The sequence below is a fragment of the Phasianus colchicus genome, chromosome 4 (assembly GCF_987193195.1).
Source record: "Phasianus colchicus chromosome 4, bPhaCol1.hap1.1, whole genome shotgun sequence".
Taxonomy (NCBI): Eukaryota; Metazoa; Chordata; class Aves; order Galliformes; family Phasianidae; genus Phasianus; species Phasianus colchicus.
In genome coordinates, this window is record NC_143439.1 from 39,531,908 (window position 1) to 39,553,172 (window position 21,265).

General features: G+C 37.8%; 1 protein-coding gene across 1 annotated transcript; it reads right to left on the minus strand.

The window, feature by feature from the left end:
• Positions 1–9,171: 9,171 nt before the first annotated feature.
• On the minus strand, positions 9,172–20,923 carry LRIT3 (leucine rich repeat, Ig-like and transmembrane domains 3). The gene is made up of 4 exons (XM_090140084.1): positions 20,793–20,923; positions 19,138–19,616; positions 11,427–11,732; positions 9,172–10,419 (listed from the first exon to the last, which is right to left on the minus strand). The coding sequence occupies exons 1-4, from the start codon at positions 20,906–20,908 to the stop codon at positions 9,314–9,316; spliced, it is 2,007 nt and encodes a 668-aa protein (XP_089996210.1). The 5' UTR covers positions 20,909–20,923; the 3' UTR covers positions 9,172–9,313.
• Between the last annotated feature and the right edge of the window lie 342 nt (positions 20,924–21,265).

Sequence of the window (21,265 nt, forward strand, 5' to 3'; positions counted from 1 at the left end):
ACCTCAGATAGATCCTGCACTGCCAGCAGGAGTGTGAGTATGGATACTCCAGCTTTTACTTGACTAGCAGGCTTTTTCAGAGAAGGGGAGACAACTCTTAGCATCAGTTTCTTTGCTTTTGGTGTCTTACAAAACATTACTACTCTACGGATATCCACTGAGATTGTCTGTAGGACTCAGAGACAGTGTTCCTGTGTTCTCGAAGATAATGACACAGCCTTGGTCCAAGACTTCTGAGCACTAGGTTAAGCATTAAGGAGCAGGGAAAACCAGCACACAGTGACTGCAGAAGCAGCAAACCAGACTGCAAGCAAAATGCTCACTAACAGTGACACACATTCTTACAAAATTTCTAGTCAGCTGCATGGCAACCAGCAATGTCTGCCTAGCTAGAGAGTGAGCAAGCAGACTCCTGAAAGATCTGGCTACCTCATTCATATCTGCCAGCTTTTATTGGTAGGGAGATGGATACACAGAATCCCTCTGTGGTTTTACCAGAGCTAGCACATTACTTCAGTAGGAGCATACCACTTTGTATAAAGTAAGGAGAGCATTTCTGAGACTGGCTGCCTTGTATGCTTCACTATCTCAGGTCATTTCACTTGTTAACCAACTAAAACACAATTACAATAAACACAGTAATATAACATCACAATCTATAATATCTACCCCACCTTGTCACAGCATCTGTATTAACATTTAGAGTACTTTAGGGCCACTCAGCCTAATAATAAACTTCTTCCATAGTTAAGGTCAATTGGGCATTATAGGACAAAATCATAAAAGGAAGTACCCATCCAAATCCTTTCCAGTAACACTAACTGGAGAGGGTTGGATGTATCCCTTAGGCAATGTTTTGAAAATCAGCCATAGGTGCCCGGTTTTCCAAAATGAAACAAGACTCTGGTAAGGGGAGAGGAATTCTATTCTGAGAGTATGCATGCATTACGCAGTGCTAAAGAAACCTCTCCCTTTGCGCCTTTTCATTTGGCTGTTTTATTTAGAGCTGGGCTGATTGGCAAGACAGCATGCATCATCAGGAGAAATCCAAATACTAAAACACCTGGGCCAACTAGTAAAACTCTAATATCATCTACATATATCTAGGCAGACTTAGAGAAGGACCTACCCTACAGATGTTGATATAGAGGTCAAAGACAGCAATTCCTACATAAATTCTCAATGCCCCTAGATGTTCATCACTGCAAAACATGTGGGCCAAGGGCAGGGACTCTCCTCAAGTGTTCTTGGATCACAGGCTCATCTTCACATTCCAGGATTAAATACTCAGAGTGACAGCTCTTTGCATTCAGACACTAAGGAGAAACTCATCCTGAGCTAACTGAAATAAATAGCAAATTTCCAATGACTGCAATAAAACTCCACTTGATTTGGCATATCCTGTGAAAGAGATAGATTCTTTCCCATCCCCATATGGGGAAATAAGCGTATTTCCTTTTTCTCCCACAGAAACCAAAACAGATCAACATCTTGGTAAGATCTTAATGGTATAATCTCCAGGGGCCACATAAGTATTTTTTTAAACCTGTATAATGTACTGCAAATCCAGTAATCAGAAATAATAGAAATACTAATATTAATATATGAATATTTTCCTAAAGAGTAGCAAAATTAAAGATAAAACAAAAGTAATGTTTGAGTAAGGTTTCAAGATATGTTTTTCAGGCTATGTAAATTTAGACCTGTCCCAAACATATTGCTATTGCATGAGCATACAATGCAGGCATTTCTTTTCTGTCTTGTTCCTAATAGATCTCCCAGCAACATACATTAATTAGCAATTGATAACAAAGTTTCTTGTTCTCTACCAGCAGCAGCCACTGCTCACTGCTACCCAGCAAAGCAATTACCTGACAGAAATGAGTTACTGAAAACTCTCTGAGTCATAGCACTGCGTGGATCAAGTATTCCACTATTATTAATGCTTTTGTCAGGAGGTGAAGAAGAATAAACTGTAAGTGCAGAAAGATTCAAGAGAGAAAATAATTACAAGTGCTTAACACAGAAAGGTTTGCCTGGACTGCTGCGTGGCTGCTGAGAACTCTTCCTACAGCTGCAGCCAAGAGGGATAAATGGTAATGTCTTTATTTCGCACCACGCTGGTTCTCCCAAGGCCCATCAGATGAAGCACATAGTCAAATTCAGACAGCTGTACAAACAGGGAGAGACTGTCACACCCTAAACTCATGTGTAAATGTAAATTAATTTATGATGAATACTCCAAAGTTGTCATAATTTCTCCTGACTAACAAGCTGGCCTACTCCTAGAATTAACGTGCTCACTATTAACTAAATTAAAAAAAGAAAATAATTCTTTTTGACACAGCAAAAACCTTGGCAATCAGCACTCATAAAGTGGTTAGGATTTGAAGAAATACTCTTCAGATTTGACTGCCGAACCCAAATGAACTGCTTTTCTGTGGCTTCCTGAAGAGTTACTGAGGAGCAGAATTTCCACAAAACCAGAAAAGGTAGTCAGCCAAAGCCACAGAAGGAAATGGTATGCTACCTTGTATGCGGCAGTCACTTTACCTTTCTGCAGCACTGTTACTGAGGCAACAGGTACATTAAACTCTGTGAATGGCACCTTTATGACAACCAGCACAGCTGTTTCTCACAAACTGCTGACCTCTGAGGATGCTGGAACTGCAATGAAACTGTCAAACAGTTCCCTGCTCTTGCACAAGTGCTGGATATGATGTAGATTCTGGATGGGTATGTAGACAAGCTAGAAAAATCACGAATAATATTAATCTGTGATTATCAGTGATTACTTACACACATCAGCTTTGTATAATGATGTAAAGAGAACGCGCAGTAGCATTTGCTCAGGCTCCCTTACCACGCGAAAGATCTTGATCACCTATGATCTCCCTAATAGGCAGTCAGTTTTCCTTGGAGACTTTCCCTGTATCATCATTTCTTGAGATAGTTTTGAAATTCAGCAGAGGGGAGTGCTTTTTCTAACAGTTACTATCAATACAGCAAGTGGCTTGTCATCTGCTTGTCATGAGGCCAAAATTATTGAGATGCAGAAGCATCCTCTCAATCTCTCCCTTGTCTCAGCCTCTTGGCAGACATTCTCCTTATTTGTGTGTACTTATTCTTGGTGTCTGAAAGTTACTTGAAATAATGTGCAATGGGATTCATCTCACTGAAACGGAGTATTGCTTCACATTCTCAAACTGCTGGCATCTGCTGAAATGGCTGTGGGATTAGAAACACCACTGAATACCAGTTCCCAGGATGTGGACAGTAAGTAATTTAGAGTATCTTTTCAAAACCTTTCCTAATTTTTATCCCCAATCCACACAAGTTTAACATCACACAGTTCAAGAAGAATATGGCCTCTTGCAAATTTACTCCAAATATTCATCAGAGGAAGAAACCTCATCATGTCAGATATATTTTTAGGTGGGATATTTGACTTCAACTTCCTCCAGGCCAGTCCCCCTGCGCTTTTGATGAAACACATGTTATCTGAACTGTAACTATTTAGTGTGTGGCCCATCTCATTTGTCAGTCCTGTGAGGCTCCTTTGACAGCAAAGATGTCAATCACACAGCTCCTCACCTTTATAGCTTCATCAAATTCAAGAAGCCAATTTCTTTCATGTTTCTTTCAGCCCAAGTCTAGGGTTCCTTGTCCACAAGCCTTGTTACAAAGTAGTTAACATTTGAATTAATATTAAATGAAAGGCACAAATCATGTAAAAGAACACTGTCTTTTATGCTTCAGGTCAGATTTCCCTCAATCCCACTGAAGATTGGATCCTCAATCCTCTACTGGAAGCAACACATTCTCAATGTTCATCGTCCTTGCAGTTCTTACTGATGATTTTGTAAACCCAAAAACTGTTGAATTAGGTATCTCCACTTAGAGAACTGAGTGCTCTTCAGTGAAGCACATTTATTTTCTGCTTAATTTTACTTCTGTGTTTCCTGTAGTACTTTTTCCTTCTCTACTCATGCATTCTCATTCAGCACAACTTGTTCGATTTTCAGAATCCGTGTTTGATCAGGATGCCAACTTGTTGCTCTTTTTCAGGGCAGACTTGAACGTGAACAGCTATACTAAAAATTCTTGGTATTTATCCCTTTCATATTCATATATATATAGATATATGTACAGATAGATAGACAGATTTAAAAAAATATGCAGTCATTCACTACTCTAGGTGGGGTTTTGTTTGGCATCACAGGGCTGATCAACCCTTGAAAGAGTTCTCATTTCTTTATGAAAGTCAATAAGCTTTGACAATCACTTTTTCTTCTCTCAGATTATTTGATTTACACTTCACTTCTACACAAATTTTCAGCAATATGAAACTGAAAAGTTTAATCAACTTGTGACAAGCTGAACTTCTGCCAGAATGTGAAGCATTTCAGTCAATCTGTAGAGCTAAATCATCACTGAAAACTCAAGAAAATGTCACTTTTCTTTATCAATAAACAAGGAACTGCATTAATTCTCTCTCCAAACCTCGCCTCATGAATTCTCCTGTCACAAAGAAATACTCCATGTATGAATGCTGGATGATGTCTATTCAATCATTGTGCCTTACCAAAATAATGAACGTTATTTGTCTGGCTTGTGAAAAACGTGACTTACATTGTTTCTGCTGCTGATTACCATATCCAAAGGGAATGTCTGCTCCTCTATCAAAGAATAAAGAATGCTCAAGCAAAATAAAGAACAAATAACATTTTTTTGTCACAAAAATGAGCCTGTATCCCTCTAGGAAGATTTCTTTCTAATGTAGAGAAATAATTAGAGACAATCTACTAAAATTTTAGGATGAAAACAGACTGATTGGAAGAGATATCTAGGAACTGAATGCTTTGTGTACACTGATGTAATGCAAATGTGGCAGCAACTGCAAGGTGAAGATGATCCTTATCTATGAGTTTGAGTTCCAGAACAGGCAGGGGCATTAAAATTTTTTATTTCACTATCCTGCTTCAGAAGGAAGGAAACCATGTCACCACATCACCTTTGCACTAAAGGACAAGGAGTGGAAAAGTAATTTTTATTTTTAAAGTAATCACTGAGAAACTAAGAGGTCTCTCAAGATCTAAGAGTTTGCTCCATGAAAACACCCACAGATAATGTCATTCACGTGCAATCTGAAGCTAGCTGCACACTGTGGGATTAGTCTAACATAGAAAAACATTCTATCAAAAAAGCAGGATAAAATTTCAATTTAACAAATTTAATGAATTTAATTTTCCACGTCCCATAGCTGACTGTTTACCTGCCCTCTTTTTCCCTCTGTAATTTAAACACAGGAGACTAGGCTATGAAACAAAACAAAATATAATTGGTAAAGGTTATTTTTGGAGGTTCCAATGTTCAGCCAAATCTTAGCAGCATAAAATTCAGGACACATGACTCAGAATCCAATCTGATCAGCTCAAGGCTTTAGACTTCAGCACCATTAATTAAATCAGGTTCTCACAGAAAAAAATGTACTTACAAGTATTGGACTTAATATCCCTTTTCTTCAACAAAAGTACAGTTGTTTTAGACACTGGAAAATTTTACAAAGCAGACTATTCACGTTATTTTGTTCCTATTTATCAAACAACATTAATCTGGGAGAATAAATGCTAGAGAGTTAAGCAATAACATGATTTTGAGAACTGTTTAGGAATTTACTCATCGAAGGATTAGAGAAACAGCTGTTTGATTCTTCTAAAGGACTCATAAAACTGTATGTCTAAGTGAATAGAAAGACTAAAAATATACCAACAAAGCACTTGTTCTGTTTACTGAATAGGCAAGCCACTGAGTTTACATAACAGCTGCACTGACTCTACCAGTAATTGTCCTTTTGGATGGTTCTTCTGCTTCTGATGTACCCAAGCAGACTTTAATTCCAGTTTCAAGCACATTTTTAAATTCCCCTACTGCCCTTGTTCCATACTTCTATTTTATAGCTGTCCCCAGTTTGTCAGATATACGTATAGAGCTCTCCTTGTACTGTGCAGGCAGAATCTTCACCATCCTTTGATGTCTGCCTGTCTGCAGATACCCCTGTGTGCATAAGACTTTGCAGCACATAGTCCAGTCATTTTTGAGGATATTATCCCTCCAAGTTCTCAGCCTTCTTTTTTATTTTCTCTTATTTCTTCTCAGATTTCCTCTTATTCTCACAGTTATCACATACAGTCCAAAGTTATAATTGAAGAAGGAAGGGTCAGGCAAGTACATGATCAGATATAAAAACAGAGTTTTATTTTCACATCAAAACAATTATTACTGTAATTCCTTCTTTAAGAGTAAAGAGAAAAGGTAATGAGTTTAAAACATCCTTTCCTTAGTCTATCAACTAAGCCCAAGTATATATGGTTTTGCTATTACAGACATTTTCACAGTACACATGAAAGAGTTTTCTTTCCTAATCCCCCACCTGGGACAAGTATGAGATTTCTAAAGTAGTGCAAAGAATATCTAGTGTGGGTAATGTGGGTAACAGCAAGGACTAAAACATGATTTTAAAGTCGGGCTTAGTAAGTGCACATTGAAGACAGGATTGTGTTTACTGTAATGAGTGCTGAGACCCTTTTAATTTTCAAGTAAAAATTGGATCTACTTGGAATGCAGTTCAGTTATTTCATTGCAGGTAATGTATAAAAAGGTTTCCAACCTTTCTGGTGAAACATGGGATTAATTGAGCCAACAAAGTGCAAAAACATATGAAAGGCCACACAAACTTTGCTCAAATCTTCTCCAAAGAGATTTTCCTGGCCAACCATAGATTGCAGTCACTCACTGCTCATCATGATGATTCACTCAGCATTGCATTTCAAAAGACACTAGACAAATACAAACAAAATCTCAACAGAAATCTATCTTATAATGATTCTATTATGAATCTTAAGAATTTACAGTATAAAAACTTTCATCTGTTCCAAGAAGTACTTCTTCAGCTCTTCAGTTACACCAAATCTGGGTGATGCAGTGTGCACATCTACTGTGCGCTCAATTCCTATCTAAATTCTCCATCAGAAGTTTTGACATGAGGTATAGATACACATTCAGGTTATATACCTCCATTGTTTCAGGAAGTGTGAAAATAACGTGTATGGTGTTTTCTAGAAAAAACCACGCCCTTCATAGAACACTTCATCTTCAATATACTGACAGCACTCATGGACCTAACTCATTCCTAACTATAAAACATATTAATTCCTCAAAGATTAGTCAAACCAACAGGTTTCACATTTACAAATAAGCTCTCTCAAATGAGCACTGCACTACCACAGTCTGGTATATTGACACAGCATCTAAAAGTCACTCTAGAATTAGATTCAAGTTTCTCACAGAGCTTTGAAACATAAAATCAAATGTTCTCCAAGAATTAAAATAAAGGTTAAAATAATTATTCTTATTAATGAAAAACTCTTATTAATGAAAATTGGGAAAACCTTCAGTGACAGTTGCTGGCTCTACTATCTATATGGAGAATAGAAGGCAAATAATGTAACACTTCAAGTTAATGCATCAGATCTCATTACATTTTATCCCAAATATCTTTTCAGACAAACTATGTTTTTGACACAATAAACTACTTCCCTTAAAAAATGCCAAATAAAAAACACAATTCCAAAGTCAAAATCTTCCACTGAGAGAACTAAAAATATTTTTGTTGAAATCAAAATTATCTATGGAAGATGACAGAACACTTTTTAACCACACATACACACTAGTCACAGAAGAAACAACAAGGTCAATTCTAAAAGCACATGAGGATAAAGTAATGTTGCACTTCTGAATATCTCACTTGCTTCCTTAGCATAGCTCTTTTAGTTTCAGATGTGGGTCCTGTTATCCCTGACTATAGAGCCCTGACATGTAGATGCTATGGAAATTTTGGAGTGTGTTTATTTTCTGCCGTGACCCATGTTGCTTTTATGACAAATAGTTATCCTCATCAGCCTATGCTTTAAACAAGGCAAGCTCTCCAACATTCCAGTGGGGAAAATGTAATGCTATACTAATGACACTAAGAGATGCCACTGTTTTGAATTTAATTAAGTAACCTTTGGTTTGTAGCTTCTAGGCAACATTTCTTGCTTTGGAGAGAGAAGATTTCCAGTTTCCAAACAAAGTAAAAAGTTCTTCCAGGAATAAATAGGTCCAAGAAAACAGTATGGTTTCCATTTTTAGGAAAAAATGTGATTCCTAATTCACACGTTATTCTAACCATAATACCTGAACCTTAAACAATGCAGTTCTGTTATTTATTTCAAGTATTGAAAAAGCAGCTTCAGAATAGACAGTTCATTACTATTAGTAACAGGTAATTCTACATTCACTGTTATTAATAACGCTGGATTTTCTAAAGATTGGGAAGCATACTCACAGTTAACTTTGATTATGCTCATTAAACTTCATTAGGCATCCAGTGTGGCCGGAGGACAAGACCTCCTCCTACTGTATCTCAAAATATACTATAGTACTCCAGTGTAGTATATAATACTTTGTAATATCTGTGTAATACACTGCTATGTGACATTGCGTTTTGTATTATAAAATGCCACAAAATTCTCTCTACAGAGATTTTTGAAATTGAGGTATATAGCCACATGAATGCAAGTAAATTCTAAGGCTGGGATTATGTAATAAGATCATTTGCTGTAAATTTACAGTATCAGTACATGGTATCACTCAGAGTTGCTCATAATGACATCTTACCCAAGTTTCAGGACACTAAAGAAGCTCCTTCACCACAGCATCCCCAAAATGATGATATGATGTATATTGCAGCTCTCAAGAATCCATAAATTGCGGCTGCTTAGGATCACCTCCAGTTCTACATAGTTTCATAGTTCCAGTTCATACAAACAGAGCTGTATGACAAATTTTCAAAGCTTCAACTTCAATAAAAATGATTTAAGCTTTTTTTTCTATCATCTTTAAATACATAATTTTTTTAATGAAAGTTGTGATAATGTTTGATTCACACAATGAGCACATCATACAGTTAAATGAGAGAAAACAATGATGTTTTAATTAAAGCAGAAATAGAAGAACTTTAAGCAAGTAACCATTTTATGCTATATTTATCTTCCAAAGAATGCCATTCCTTCATATTCAAAGTCACAAGTGTACAAAAACAAATATCTTCAGTTCCCTCTCCTATCCACCACTCTACCCATCTGGTAGGGTCCGTGACATCAGATGATATATTCTGACCACCACCTGACACCAACTTACTTTCCCATGCGGCATCACTTTGGATAATTTTACCTGTTGTGTATTCCATCACCTCCATCCTCACCCCTGTTCAACACAGATACTCAGACCTAGAGCCTTCACTTTTGAAGGTCATTTGAGAATCCATACTTGACCTAGAACAAAGGAGAAGTCTTTCTGACTCATCTGTGTATCTTCTTGCCCAGAGTTCTCCTCCTGCATTCACTGCTCGAGGCTTGAGAGAGAGTGTTTCAAATTTCACATAAGTCTCTTTTGCAAGGTCAGCTTCTTTAGGAGCTTTGGGTTTCACATGAAGTTTTAAAACTTTGTAGAGTAAGAAAATTATCAAAGGTAAAACAACTACACATGCTGCACTGCTGCCCATTATCAGAATAGAAAACTGAGAGCTGCTTTCATCATTTAACATGTCAGTAGTGAAAATAATGCACTGCTCTTTTGTAGGTGGCACTCCTTTGGGTGAAACACATGCCATATACTGAGTACTAGGTTGCAAACCATCAATTGTGACTTTGTTTTTGCTAGAATCCGTGCTCAGAGGCAACATCTCTTCATCTCCATACTTTGAATATAACACAGTCACTGCAGTGTTGCTTGAGGCATTGACAGTTTTCCAAGTCAAGGTCACTCTTTCATCTGTTTCAGTGATCACCCTTAGGTCCATCACAGTAATATTTTGCTCAGCTGTAGCTGCTGCCTTAAGTGAAGTCTCCTCACTTTTCTTGTTTGTCTCCTCAGTCTGCTTTGCCTCCTCGCCTTTCTTCCTCATGTCCCCAGTCTGCTTTTTGCTACCATTTGTCACTGTCTTTGAATTTTTCTTTCCATCAGCCATGGACCTGGATTGCTTCTTGTCAGTAACCCTGGCATTTGTTGATCTTTCAGTGGTAACCTGTGCTGTTGTGGTGGTTGATGTGGTCAGAAGAGGTGTGGTTGTTCTCTCAGGTTCCTTCTTGGATTCCTCCAGTGTGGTATTCTGTCTCTCAGCCTCCTGCTTCCTTCCATACTTCTGTGGCAACACGGTTGTAGTAACAACACCAACCACTGTGACAGTAACAGCAGCTTCTGACATTCCTGCTAAATTCTTTGCTTTGCATCTGTATTCCCCTGCATCCTTGTATGAAATCCCTGTCAAGCTTAATATGGACCATCGGACACCTTCTCCAGGTGTTTCTTGAATTACTACAAGAAAATGTAAAGAATAAAATATTTTAAAAAGAAGCTAAAAGAGAAAGTAATCATTAGATTACCTTTTCTTTTCTCTGAAATTATTTCTATCAGAATGAAGCATAAGTATTAAAAATGAAAAAAAAACACATACATGCTATCTATAGAACTTCTGGTAGAAAAGTGCTCAGCCTGGGTCAAAATGGAATTTCAGGAGGAATTACAAGATAGTTTTTTTTAGTTTTATTAAGTAAAACAAGAACAAGAGAAATCAAAACATCTTAAAGCCAAACAACTACAAAGTGTAAGTCTCCCTGACTTCAAGAGACACTGAACACAACAGCTATTTAAAAAAAATGTCAGAAGTGACCTTTATCATAAGATACTCCAATATGTAGGACTATTATTCTCTTCAGAACTAAAAGTTAAGATAACTGCTAGCTACTTGCCATTAACAATAAACTTTTTTTGGATACTACTGCATAAAGATGTACTGTAGCATATTACAGCAAGAATGATATTAGATATTCGCAATCTCTTTAGCATTCAAGGTGGGTACTGCAAATAAGCAGTAAACATTTGCAAATAAGAAAACGTTTTTTGGAAAATCCCTAATTTATAGTGCTATGTTTTAAGTTGCTCAGTTATAGCCTCACTAGCTTTTTCTATTATCACAAAGATTTCAAATGAAAAAGGAGATTTCAGTAACTTTCTGCTTCTCAGCTTCTAAATTATTACCCAGCTATTCTAACCTCTGTTTTTCCTTCATCCTTCCCTCCTTCATCCATTTTCATACACACACACACACAGTTCTTATTACAGATCACAAACAGAATCAGAACAACCTGTTGGACCTGGAAAAAGAATTTCCTAATAGCTGTTCCATGGATGTGACTGCCAGAATGGTGCAATACCAAGTCCACTGTTACTAATAAGAATAATCTCAAAGCACAGGAAACCCAGTAATTTCAGGCTCTCTCGTGTTTTATAAAAGAGCTGTTTCTATAAAAGAGCTATTATACCTGTATAGTTCACTGGTATATTGTCTGACCTAGTCCAGGTAAGCTGTGGTGTTGGGTATCCGGTTGCATCGCAGCGTAGTAGCACATTGCTTCCCAGCGGGGAGGTGATTTTGGTTGCTGATGTCATCACAGATGGCTTAAGACACTGTTCTAACTCAGCTCTCTGGAACAAGATCCCTGCCAAGCTCTCCGGTCCACTACATGTAACCAGTGGGTCAAGAAGTACAATTGAGTTGTCCACAATTTTGGAAAATTCAATTAACTTTGAAATGCGACAGTCACAAAACCATGGGTTGTCCTGCAAACCTGAAGAAAGAAAGAGTAGGGAAAAAAAAGTGTTGTCAGGCAATATTCAAATGCTGTAATTTAAATATGACATATGACTACCATCAAGTACAATCAAGAATCACCACGAGCCTATTCTGACTTAATATTTTTCTGTTGTTCTCCTCTGTTAGCTGACAGGGAGGGAATATTTTTTGCAGAGGTGAAAAGACGAAAAATGCTTATTAAGTCTTTTCTTCGCATAAATTTGCAGGAGCACAGTAATAAATTGGTGTTACCTTTGCTTAACTTTGCTATTTATCTAGAAAAAAAAAAACTTTGAAAAGATATCTTAAGATTGATGACACGTTTTCACCTGTCTGTGGCTTCTGGAGAGTTTCTCAGAGTTATTGCACCCTGTCACCCTCCTCTGCTTTTAGTATTTCTTTGGGCTCATACAGTTTAATCTTCTCTGTGCTTGCAGAGAACATGATGGAAGGGGGGGTAGAGCTTACATCCACATCTCTGCCTATGGGAAAAAATAATATGGGCTAAGGAGAAAAAGCTCTAGGCCAACAACATTCTTGTCTGGCTCTGAACCATACCAATACTCTTAGAAATCTGGCTTTAATTTATCACAGTCTTGGAAACATTCAAATATAAAAGAATAGAGGAAAATGGGAAGGATCCTGGGAAAAGCTGACAGTTACAATGATTTTTACGGTGGCATAGAAGTTTACTGTCTCTTCTTTTGTTATAGGCTATAACATTTTCTTCTTGGTTCTAAGGCCTTTGAATGGGAAGCTTCTGCACTTGGTGAAGTTACTAATGATAAAACAGAGTAGCCACTTCTGAGAAAAGTGTCTAAATCATCAGGTGGTGTCCATTACAGTGGACCTCAACACTCACTTTACTAGGTAAAAAACTGCACAGTGTGTCACCCGTGGGTTCAGATATTTTCTCCCTTGATTTGTACTTTTGGGCATAATTTTTCCATTTTCTTCTACCTCTAGCAATAAGTAGAGCTCACAGACTGAAATGGAGGATGGTATGCAAGAGTTGCTCACTACTGAATTTACTGACTAGCACAAGATACAAGTCATGTCAACTAATTCACAGTTAAAAGAAAAAAATGAAACACCTGCCAGTATTTCTCAGGGTGTGTTTTTAGGAATTATCACATCAGCAAATGGAAAAAAAACACTTACCTTCCATTTTGGAAGAAACCTTTTGATAAAAGAGTATATGAATAATTAACTACTAGTTCCTTTCATCACCTGACTGAGATTAGGTTTTTTTAAGCACCATAGCAGTGATTGGCTAAAGTAGTGATAAATCCTGATTAATCCCTGTTTTTAAAACAAGACTTGACCTGAAGAGATTCCCTGACTTTGACATCACAATCCAATTTCACCCCTTTCAGACACAAGAGATTTTGTATCTGTTCACCACCTACTGCCCTCAGGAATGGAGAAATCAAGGAAATCTTATCAGCAACACCTCTGCTTTAAGAAAAAAAGAATCTCCAAAATATAAAACTAATTTTCATTGAAACTCAAATATGTATTTACAGAACAGAAGTGATATCATAGGATTGTTTGCCATATGTCTAAGCATATCAATTTTTTCCTTATACAAGCTCTGCCCAATTAAGAATATGCACCTACCTACTTGTACTTACCTTTTAATTTGGGCAACCTTAGTTGGTAGTTAGGAATATATTCCTATATTTTGTTTATTCTCATTTGCTTCTCAATTTTCCCTATCATCTCAAGCAGAAAAGGCTGTAGGAGTATTTGAAAATGAAATTCCCCCTAATGCATAAGAAGGGAATCAAGACCCACCTGGAAACAAGCCCTACACCAACAGTCCCTCTGTACCAAATAATGTTGAAATGCATGTGAACTCTCCAGCACAGTCTCTATGCAAAATGATACTAACATATATCTTATGCTACCTTCTGTTTCCTGCAAGCTTCAGTGCAGGAAAGGATAGATTTTTTATTGTTTCTAATAGTACTGCAAAAGGTCTTTCAAATATATGAATACATGGTTTTCACATTCTCCCAGTGTCAAACAGGAGAACTAAAGATGTTACAACTTAAAAAGACTAAATGAAACAGGCAAAATAGAAGGAATGGTGAAACAAAGCCATTAGATTTTGTGATTGTTCAGTCTAGTCCAGGACAGGTTTGACTGTCTCAGATTGTTCTGAAGGCCTGGTTTCAATGGATGAAGAAAGCTGCAGTCCCAGAGGACTCCCTGCTTCTGTATTTCAGTGCAATGGAGTTATTTCAGTTCATCACCTCATCTGCCCCATCTCTCACAGTGTCCAGAGGAACCAGCTGAAGAAGCAGGACATACATACAGATAATACCTACTGCTACAGGAGTTACTCCCTTACATCTGTGGCTCATCCTTTCTATTTATTTGCATCTTGCCGATACCTGGCAGTATGCACTTTATTTGCAGTAAACTTGCAGAGCCATTGTAAGTCATCAAGTCACACAAAATCCCAAAATAAAAAGATGAAAGCACTTGGACACAAGGATAACACACTGAATTTGATTGCGCTTCAGTTAGCTACTGAAGAGAACAGAAATGGGAATAAACTTCTGAAGTTTAACAACTTGTGTTTACAAAGTGATAGAAGTGAGAAAGAACATATGAAAGAATAAAGAAAAGATTTTTTAAAAAAGGTACAAACTGAAGAAACTAGAAGAAGCTTAATAAAGTAATGTGGTACAATTCCCTCAGGAAAATAAATTCATAAGAAGAAAATTAAACATTAGTAAGTCCCCAGTGGCATATATATCTAATGGAATGCTAAATATTTATAAATCCCAGCCTCTTTTGAAGAGATATTAAAGCAGCTTATTGACTTGAGAAATATCAACCAAAGCAAAGATAACATTGATAAATATTTTTGCATTGCAATATACCAATGCAATGTATGTTAAAATTAAATAAGGATTACAAACTACTCTATAAAAAAAACTTTTATTCCAGATTTAGCATATTTGAAGTTTACTTTCACACACTTATACACATGTTCGTATGTATAATGAATATGCATATATGCATCTACGCATGCATATTTTTGCAGTCTTCTCAGTAAACAAGATTTTCCCACACCATGTCAACTTTTAGCATTTGAAATAGCTGTGAGTAAAGTTTCCCTTGTAAATCAGTACCTGGTCTTAGACCGTAACTTCCACTTGCTGCAAAATGATAGTACATGAAATATTCAAGTTTGGGGTTGATGGAAACATTCATCAAAACAACCAACCTTCTCAAATACTCTCTTCTGACTGAAGCTACAAAATCTTGACCCATGGATCTAAACAGTAAATTCTACTTCCCTCACTGTGTCCCAGTGCTTCCTACACACTAATAGCTAGTGTGAAGTTCCAGGAAGAGCATCATCTACCTCGTAGCCCAGCACAACCAGTGGGAACCCAATGGACCTGCTGAGTTTCAAATTTTTGGCATCTCTACAAGCAGCAGAGCAAGATTTCATTTTACTGCCACTCTGTCAAATCCTGGACTCCTCTGTTCCTCTCAGTGACTCGCTAGATTTAATTTTCCATGTGGAAAATACTGCTACCATCATTCATGCCAGAAATATCAATTTCTGTACAGCAGCCAATGCTGAAACTTAGCTGTGATTTGGATCAAAGTATTAGGTTAAAGTTCCATGCTAACCAAGATAGGGACAGCTGAATTCACACACTTGTTCCTTTATTATTTCCACTGTTTAATTGTCAGCTCATTCCACAGCTTTGTTCCAAAGTGTACAAAGCCAGCACCCTCTAGGGACCTTTTCCTGGTGGGAGTTTGAATGAGATTGTATCAAGGTTGGTTTCCTCTGTCCTATTCATTCTCCTAGCATACGTGCAGTAGGCTTTGCACCTTCAAAATCATCCTGCAGTACCTGCCAGCCCATCAGGGATATAACATGCATACTGTTTCATTGTACGAAAGTACAATGGTTGCATTCTCTCTTTAATTCAGTCAAATTGAACTGAGAAAAAGACATCCCCACCCACTCACATTTCAGAGACACTGGAACATCCCATCAGAGCTGCAGAAAACCAATAGTCCTGCAAAATGTTGAACAGCCAATCAGGTTTAAAAAAAAAAAAAAAAAAAAAGAGCTGGCTTTGTACTCTGAGGATGTGAGACAGAGAGAACCACTCAGCCACAGGGCCAGGAATCATCCCCTGATCCCTCTTCACATAGCATAGTGTGCATACTGAGGAACATCACGCAGTAGGGAGCAATGAAACCACCCTGCAGGACAGAAATTATGAATTGGCATAAGGAGATATACTAATCTGCCAGTCACTTTGACTTCTCCAAGAGGCCTCGAAGTGAACACAGGGAACCTGAACTTTCTCTTACATGCAGCTCTCTTGATGTTCAGTCAAGACATTCCAGATAAAATTGCCTCCTGGTGTTTAAAAAAAAAAATACATTTGCACAAATGAATTCAGGGCTTTGCTGGTGTTGATATTGTTAATTAAATACAAGTGACAATCTTGTTTTGCCAGAAGTAGAAGATGAGCGAGTTCAAGCCATAAGTACTTACACTAAGTAGAATCTGACTGCTATTTTCCCAACTAGACAAAAACAGCATTTATTTGCTTCAGTTTCCAGCTTCTAGCAGTGCTCTGGCTTTGGTACCCATTCCATGTAGGTACATGGGCCAGACTGAACTCTCCTGCAGAGAACTACTCTTGAGCACCAGAATGAGTACTATGTGTAACCATGGGCATCACATTTAAGGAAAAACTCTTTCCTCCCCACTTGCCCACTCGGTCCCTTCCACTCCTCCCGCCACCCTCCCCAAATAAAAAAGTGGCCAAAGAGAACCAGTAAATATGGTAGGAAATGAAAAAACTCATAGTCTATAGGAAATAGCTGAAAGAAATAGTGCAACCAGCTAAGAAAGCAAAAGGCCATCAGGGAAGGAAAATGTATGAAAGGTTATTGTAAGAGAAGGCAATTAGTTTTTCTGCATGTTCATCTCATGTAGGACAATACTTAATCAGCTTGATCAGCTTAGTTTGCAGTAAGGGAGATTGAGGTTAGGTATTAAGAGAAACTTTCTCACTGCATTGAAAGATAAGCACTGGAAGAGGTTGCCAGGGAAGGATCTGGAGCGGTCCACCTCTTTGCCAAAGGGTAGGCAGAGTTCAGTTCATCTAGATCTGCATTCCTTCCTGGTCACTTACTTCTATGATCCTTATCTCCATCTCAGAGAAGAGAAAAGGCATCAATGGGATATGATTTTCCTCCCTCAGGCTCCAACAGGGTGTCAGGGAAGAAATAATGTCACAGAGCACACCTCACTCCTGTTGTTTTGAGCCAGCATCTCCTATTGCTGGAGCAATATAGAGGCACCTCAACTCCTAGGGCATCTTTCTTGTTTCTTTTTACCACTCATTCCTAAAAACTGACTGTTTCATAACAGTCCAACAGCGACCAAAGAATGAGCCTCTGGCAATGATTATGGGTGGCCTAACTGCGACTTTCCAAGCTGCAGTAATACAGATAATAAAGCTAACACAACACCAAGTGGAAACAAAGCTTGTGAAAATGTCTGGTTACACAAAAAGCACTCAAAATTTCTAATCTCCAAAGAAAAAGAGCATTTTCTGATTCACTATAGAGTTTCTTATACAGCAAGCGTTGTTTGCCTGCAATGAAACAGTCATAAGAAGGTTATACTGTCAACAAATGAAAATTCAGTACATTACCTACAGCTTACCTAAGGTAAATTTATTCAGCACTACCCACGGATCTACATTCTCCCATTGAAATCTACAGTGACTGGACAGAGCCTTCCCCAGACTGTAATGTTAAAAAAGGAGAAGCAAGGCTTTGTACCCAGTGCACATCCCTCTCTGCAGATCTGCGCCCACTTGTAGTTCATAAATGATAATGAAAATGATCCAAAGGTCACATCCTACGTTGCTAGAAAAGTCACTGTTGGTCTCAGAGGGTTTACCAGGACTGAAGGAGGCAGGCAAAGAGTATGCACCAATGAACAGTGCAAATGGTGGGAAAGGGAGAAAGGGGAAGAGAGTGTGTGGGTTTGGTTTTTTATTATTATTTATTTATTAATTAAGTAGTAGTAACGAGGGCTATGTAAGCAAAGACAACTGAATAATCTCAGGGATTCCCACATGAGGACATCATAAGGAGGATTAGACCTAGCCCAGTCAGCTCCCGTGTTATTGCCTTCATTGTGGGGTAGTGAGCTGACTTAATTTTACAGATTTTTTTTTTTTTAATCCCAAATTAACCAAGTTCCTTTTAAAGCTGCAAACTTACAGTTGCCATGTATGTAATCACTCAGCCCACTTTCATTTATGAAGTTATTTACAATCTCATCTGAATGAGAACTTCAGATCAAACGTTTTGTTGTAAAATAAAGCAGCTGAACAAATGAATGCTTAATAATGGTTTTAGATCAAGAAGGTGGAATTACTGGGCAGCACAGTGTACGGAGGATCTTTACCAGTGGGTACCAAGCCCCTGCAGCTAGACTGTGGGAAGCCAGCTATTCATCTGGTGCTAGTTTTCCTCCCTTCCACTGCTGCACTGCATTACAGAAACACTGGCACATGCACTTATACGGTGACAGACAAGAAAGCTGTCAATGGACTTGATCCAGCTGTATTCTTAAACTGCAAATGGTAAATGGTTATCTGCAAGGCTACAAAGTCAAAAACTTGATAGAGCACAGGGTCACAAAAAGAACTAACATCATGATCTAAAAGAAATTGGAGAGAGAGAATAAAACTATGAACAATGAGAGTCCAGCCAAGCTATTCTTAAATGCTCACTTTAAATACTATAAAAAGCACTGCAACACTGTGTATATCAGGGATCTTTATATTCTTCCTCTTGTATTCCCAATGTGAATTGGCAGAAATGTCAGCTTTAGAACAATGCAGGGTCAACACGTGTCATGGGAAGGCTACCGTATTTCAGAACAGGCTTTTTATAAAGCATCTACTCTAGCTCATCATCTGGTTTGCGAGTCACTGCTAAAAACAGCTGCAAGTGGACACACTTGTGTTTGCAGCCACATTCAGTGACAAGAGAAATGTCCTCAGAAGCACAATTTTTGGAAGTCCTGCATTTATTTATCTGGATATTGAATATTTCATCAGGAAACGGGAATCCAGTACATTTCACACACGTTTATAACCCTGAGATAACAATATACATGAAGGTCACTATCTTTCCTATATATTTTTCTATCAAAAGCAGAAAATAGATGGACAGATAGATGACAGACAGATAAATTGCAGAGCAAGCCAGAAGAATGACTTGTACTAGGACCCTCCTGAACCCAAGGCCCATCTCACCCTGCTCTCTCTTCCAACTTACTGTTTAGGTACATTTTAATAAGGAATGATAGAACATTAACATACCCAAAATGACTCTCTGAGTTGCCAGAATGTCTGTGCTTTTGGGAGGGACAACTTCTGAGAAGGGCGGCCAAATGTCCATCAGGTCAGAGGGCAGGGTGGTGAGCTTGTTGCTGGAGATGTCCAGGTAGGTGAGGTTCCTCAGGTACCTGCCAGCCTCGGCTGGAATGCTGGTCACTTTATTGTTATGCAAATCGAGAGTCCTCAAGTTGGGCATCTCTGCCAGAGACTCCCAAGGGAAAGTTGAGATCAGATTACCATCCAGCCGGAGCTCATGCAGTTGTTTCAGGTTGTAGAAGCTGCTGATATCAATGTTGGCTACACAGTTGTAAGTTACCCACAGATATTTGAGGTCTACTAGATAGTAAAAGGCTTCAGTGGGAATCCTTCGTATGACAGTTTTTTCTATACGAAGTTTTACAGTATCCACAGGAACATTCACAGGGATCTCAAACATGTCGGGGTCATTACAGAGCACAGATCTAGCACCAAAAAGAAAGAGAGATCAGCATTTTTTATCAGAAAGTTGTATTTCAGATTTAAATGCTATTAACTTCTACAAAATTAACATCAGAATTTAAAAAAAAAAAATCAAAAACAGAATTTAAAAAGAATGTGAATTTTCTAAAGAAACAGTGAATATAAATAGCAATATTTCTATGTGAAATTTAGATTTGTTTTATTCCATGCAAGCACTACCTTTCAGCTAACGTTATATTGTCAAGTGAAAAAGAAAAGTCATTGTATAGTAAATCACACATTTATGTTCTCAAATGGAAGCTGTATGACATTTTATTATAATGAAGAATGTTGGACACTAATCTCTAGTTTTCTATCATGATGAAGATAGAAAGCATTTGTATATCTTTATTTACTTCTCAGAACAGACTGAAAATTGAAAATGCCAGCATATTTCTCAAAAGAAAAGATTGCTAGCCTTTTTTCTGGTGTCTAAGCAGGAACAATCTGCTTTTTTTTTAGAGACTCTATATAACTTCCTGTTCCTATTAATTTCAGTGAAATGAGATTCCTCTGCATTCTCAGGAATCAGGAGGTTTCCCTTTCCTTTGGATATGCATTTCCTTTGTCTGCATGCATTAGTTTAGAGTCCCCTTCTATCTAGAAACTTAGCTTTAATTTACTCCATTTTTTCCTCTACATTCTTCAGTTTTGCTTCCTCCTCCTGTCATTTTATGCTAGATGTGCTGTGACAAGTAGCTGAAACAGTATCTCCCAAAACTGACACACTAACATCCAATTAACCTAATTTTTATTACCAAAAAGTATGATTTCCCTGTGAATACAGGAAAAGAAACTACTGTATTTATTTAAACCAGAATCATTTTACAGTAGACAAATAGTTTGAGGAAATAGATCATTACAGTAGTAGGAAAAACAAGGGTCAGAAATTGCCTTCTACAGTGAAAATGAAGATTTAGAGTAGATATTGTTAAGCACAAAGCCACTAAAATAGAACAAAGACTATCTGCTCTGATTCAGAAAAACTGCTAGCTACGTAATACTAACATAATTTATGCCATTATTTCAAAGTAACCATGATAAACTGTAATTTGCAGTGTATGTGAGGATGTTATTTCCAGTATCCTTACTCCTTTTCCCTATAAACCAACTAGTATAAGAATTAATGAAACACATACCTTGTTCCAGTGCCATCACTTCTGCCATGGTAAACGCAAGTGCATTGCGAAGGACAAAAACCATGTGCTTCTGCAGAAACGCTCATTATGAGGTATAAATAAAAAAGCAGAGACATGGCTTCCTCCCAGCACAACTGACACCAAAAAAACTGAAGACTTTATTGATACACATGCGTGTGCAGCACGAATGCGAATGCAGACATCCATTTAGTAACAGCAGATTACATCAGATTAGCTGAGATCTTTAGTTGCTTAACCTTCAAATGTATCCTGAAAGGGATCTGTTAAACCAGCTTGTTCTTCATCATGTCACAACACCACACTGTGTCAAGTTCTACACAACATGTTTCCAGGCTATTTTAATACGTGCTTGTTGTATGGTTAGCATATAGTAAAACATGTATTTGCTTCTTCTGAGGGGCAGTGCATGAGTTACTGTCTATGCAGTGTTCCAAGGTTCTGGGAAGAAAGCG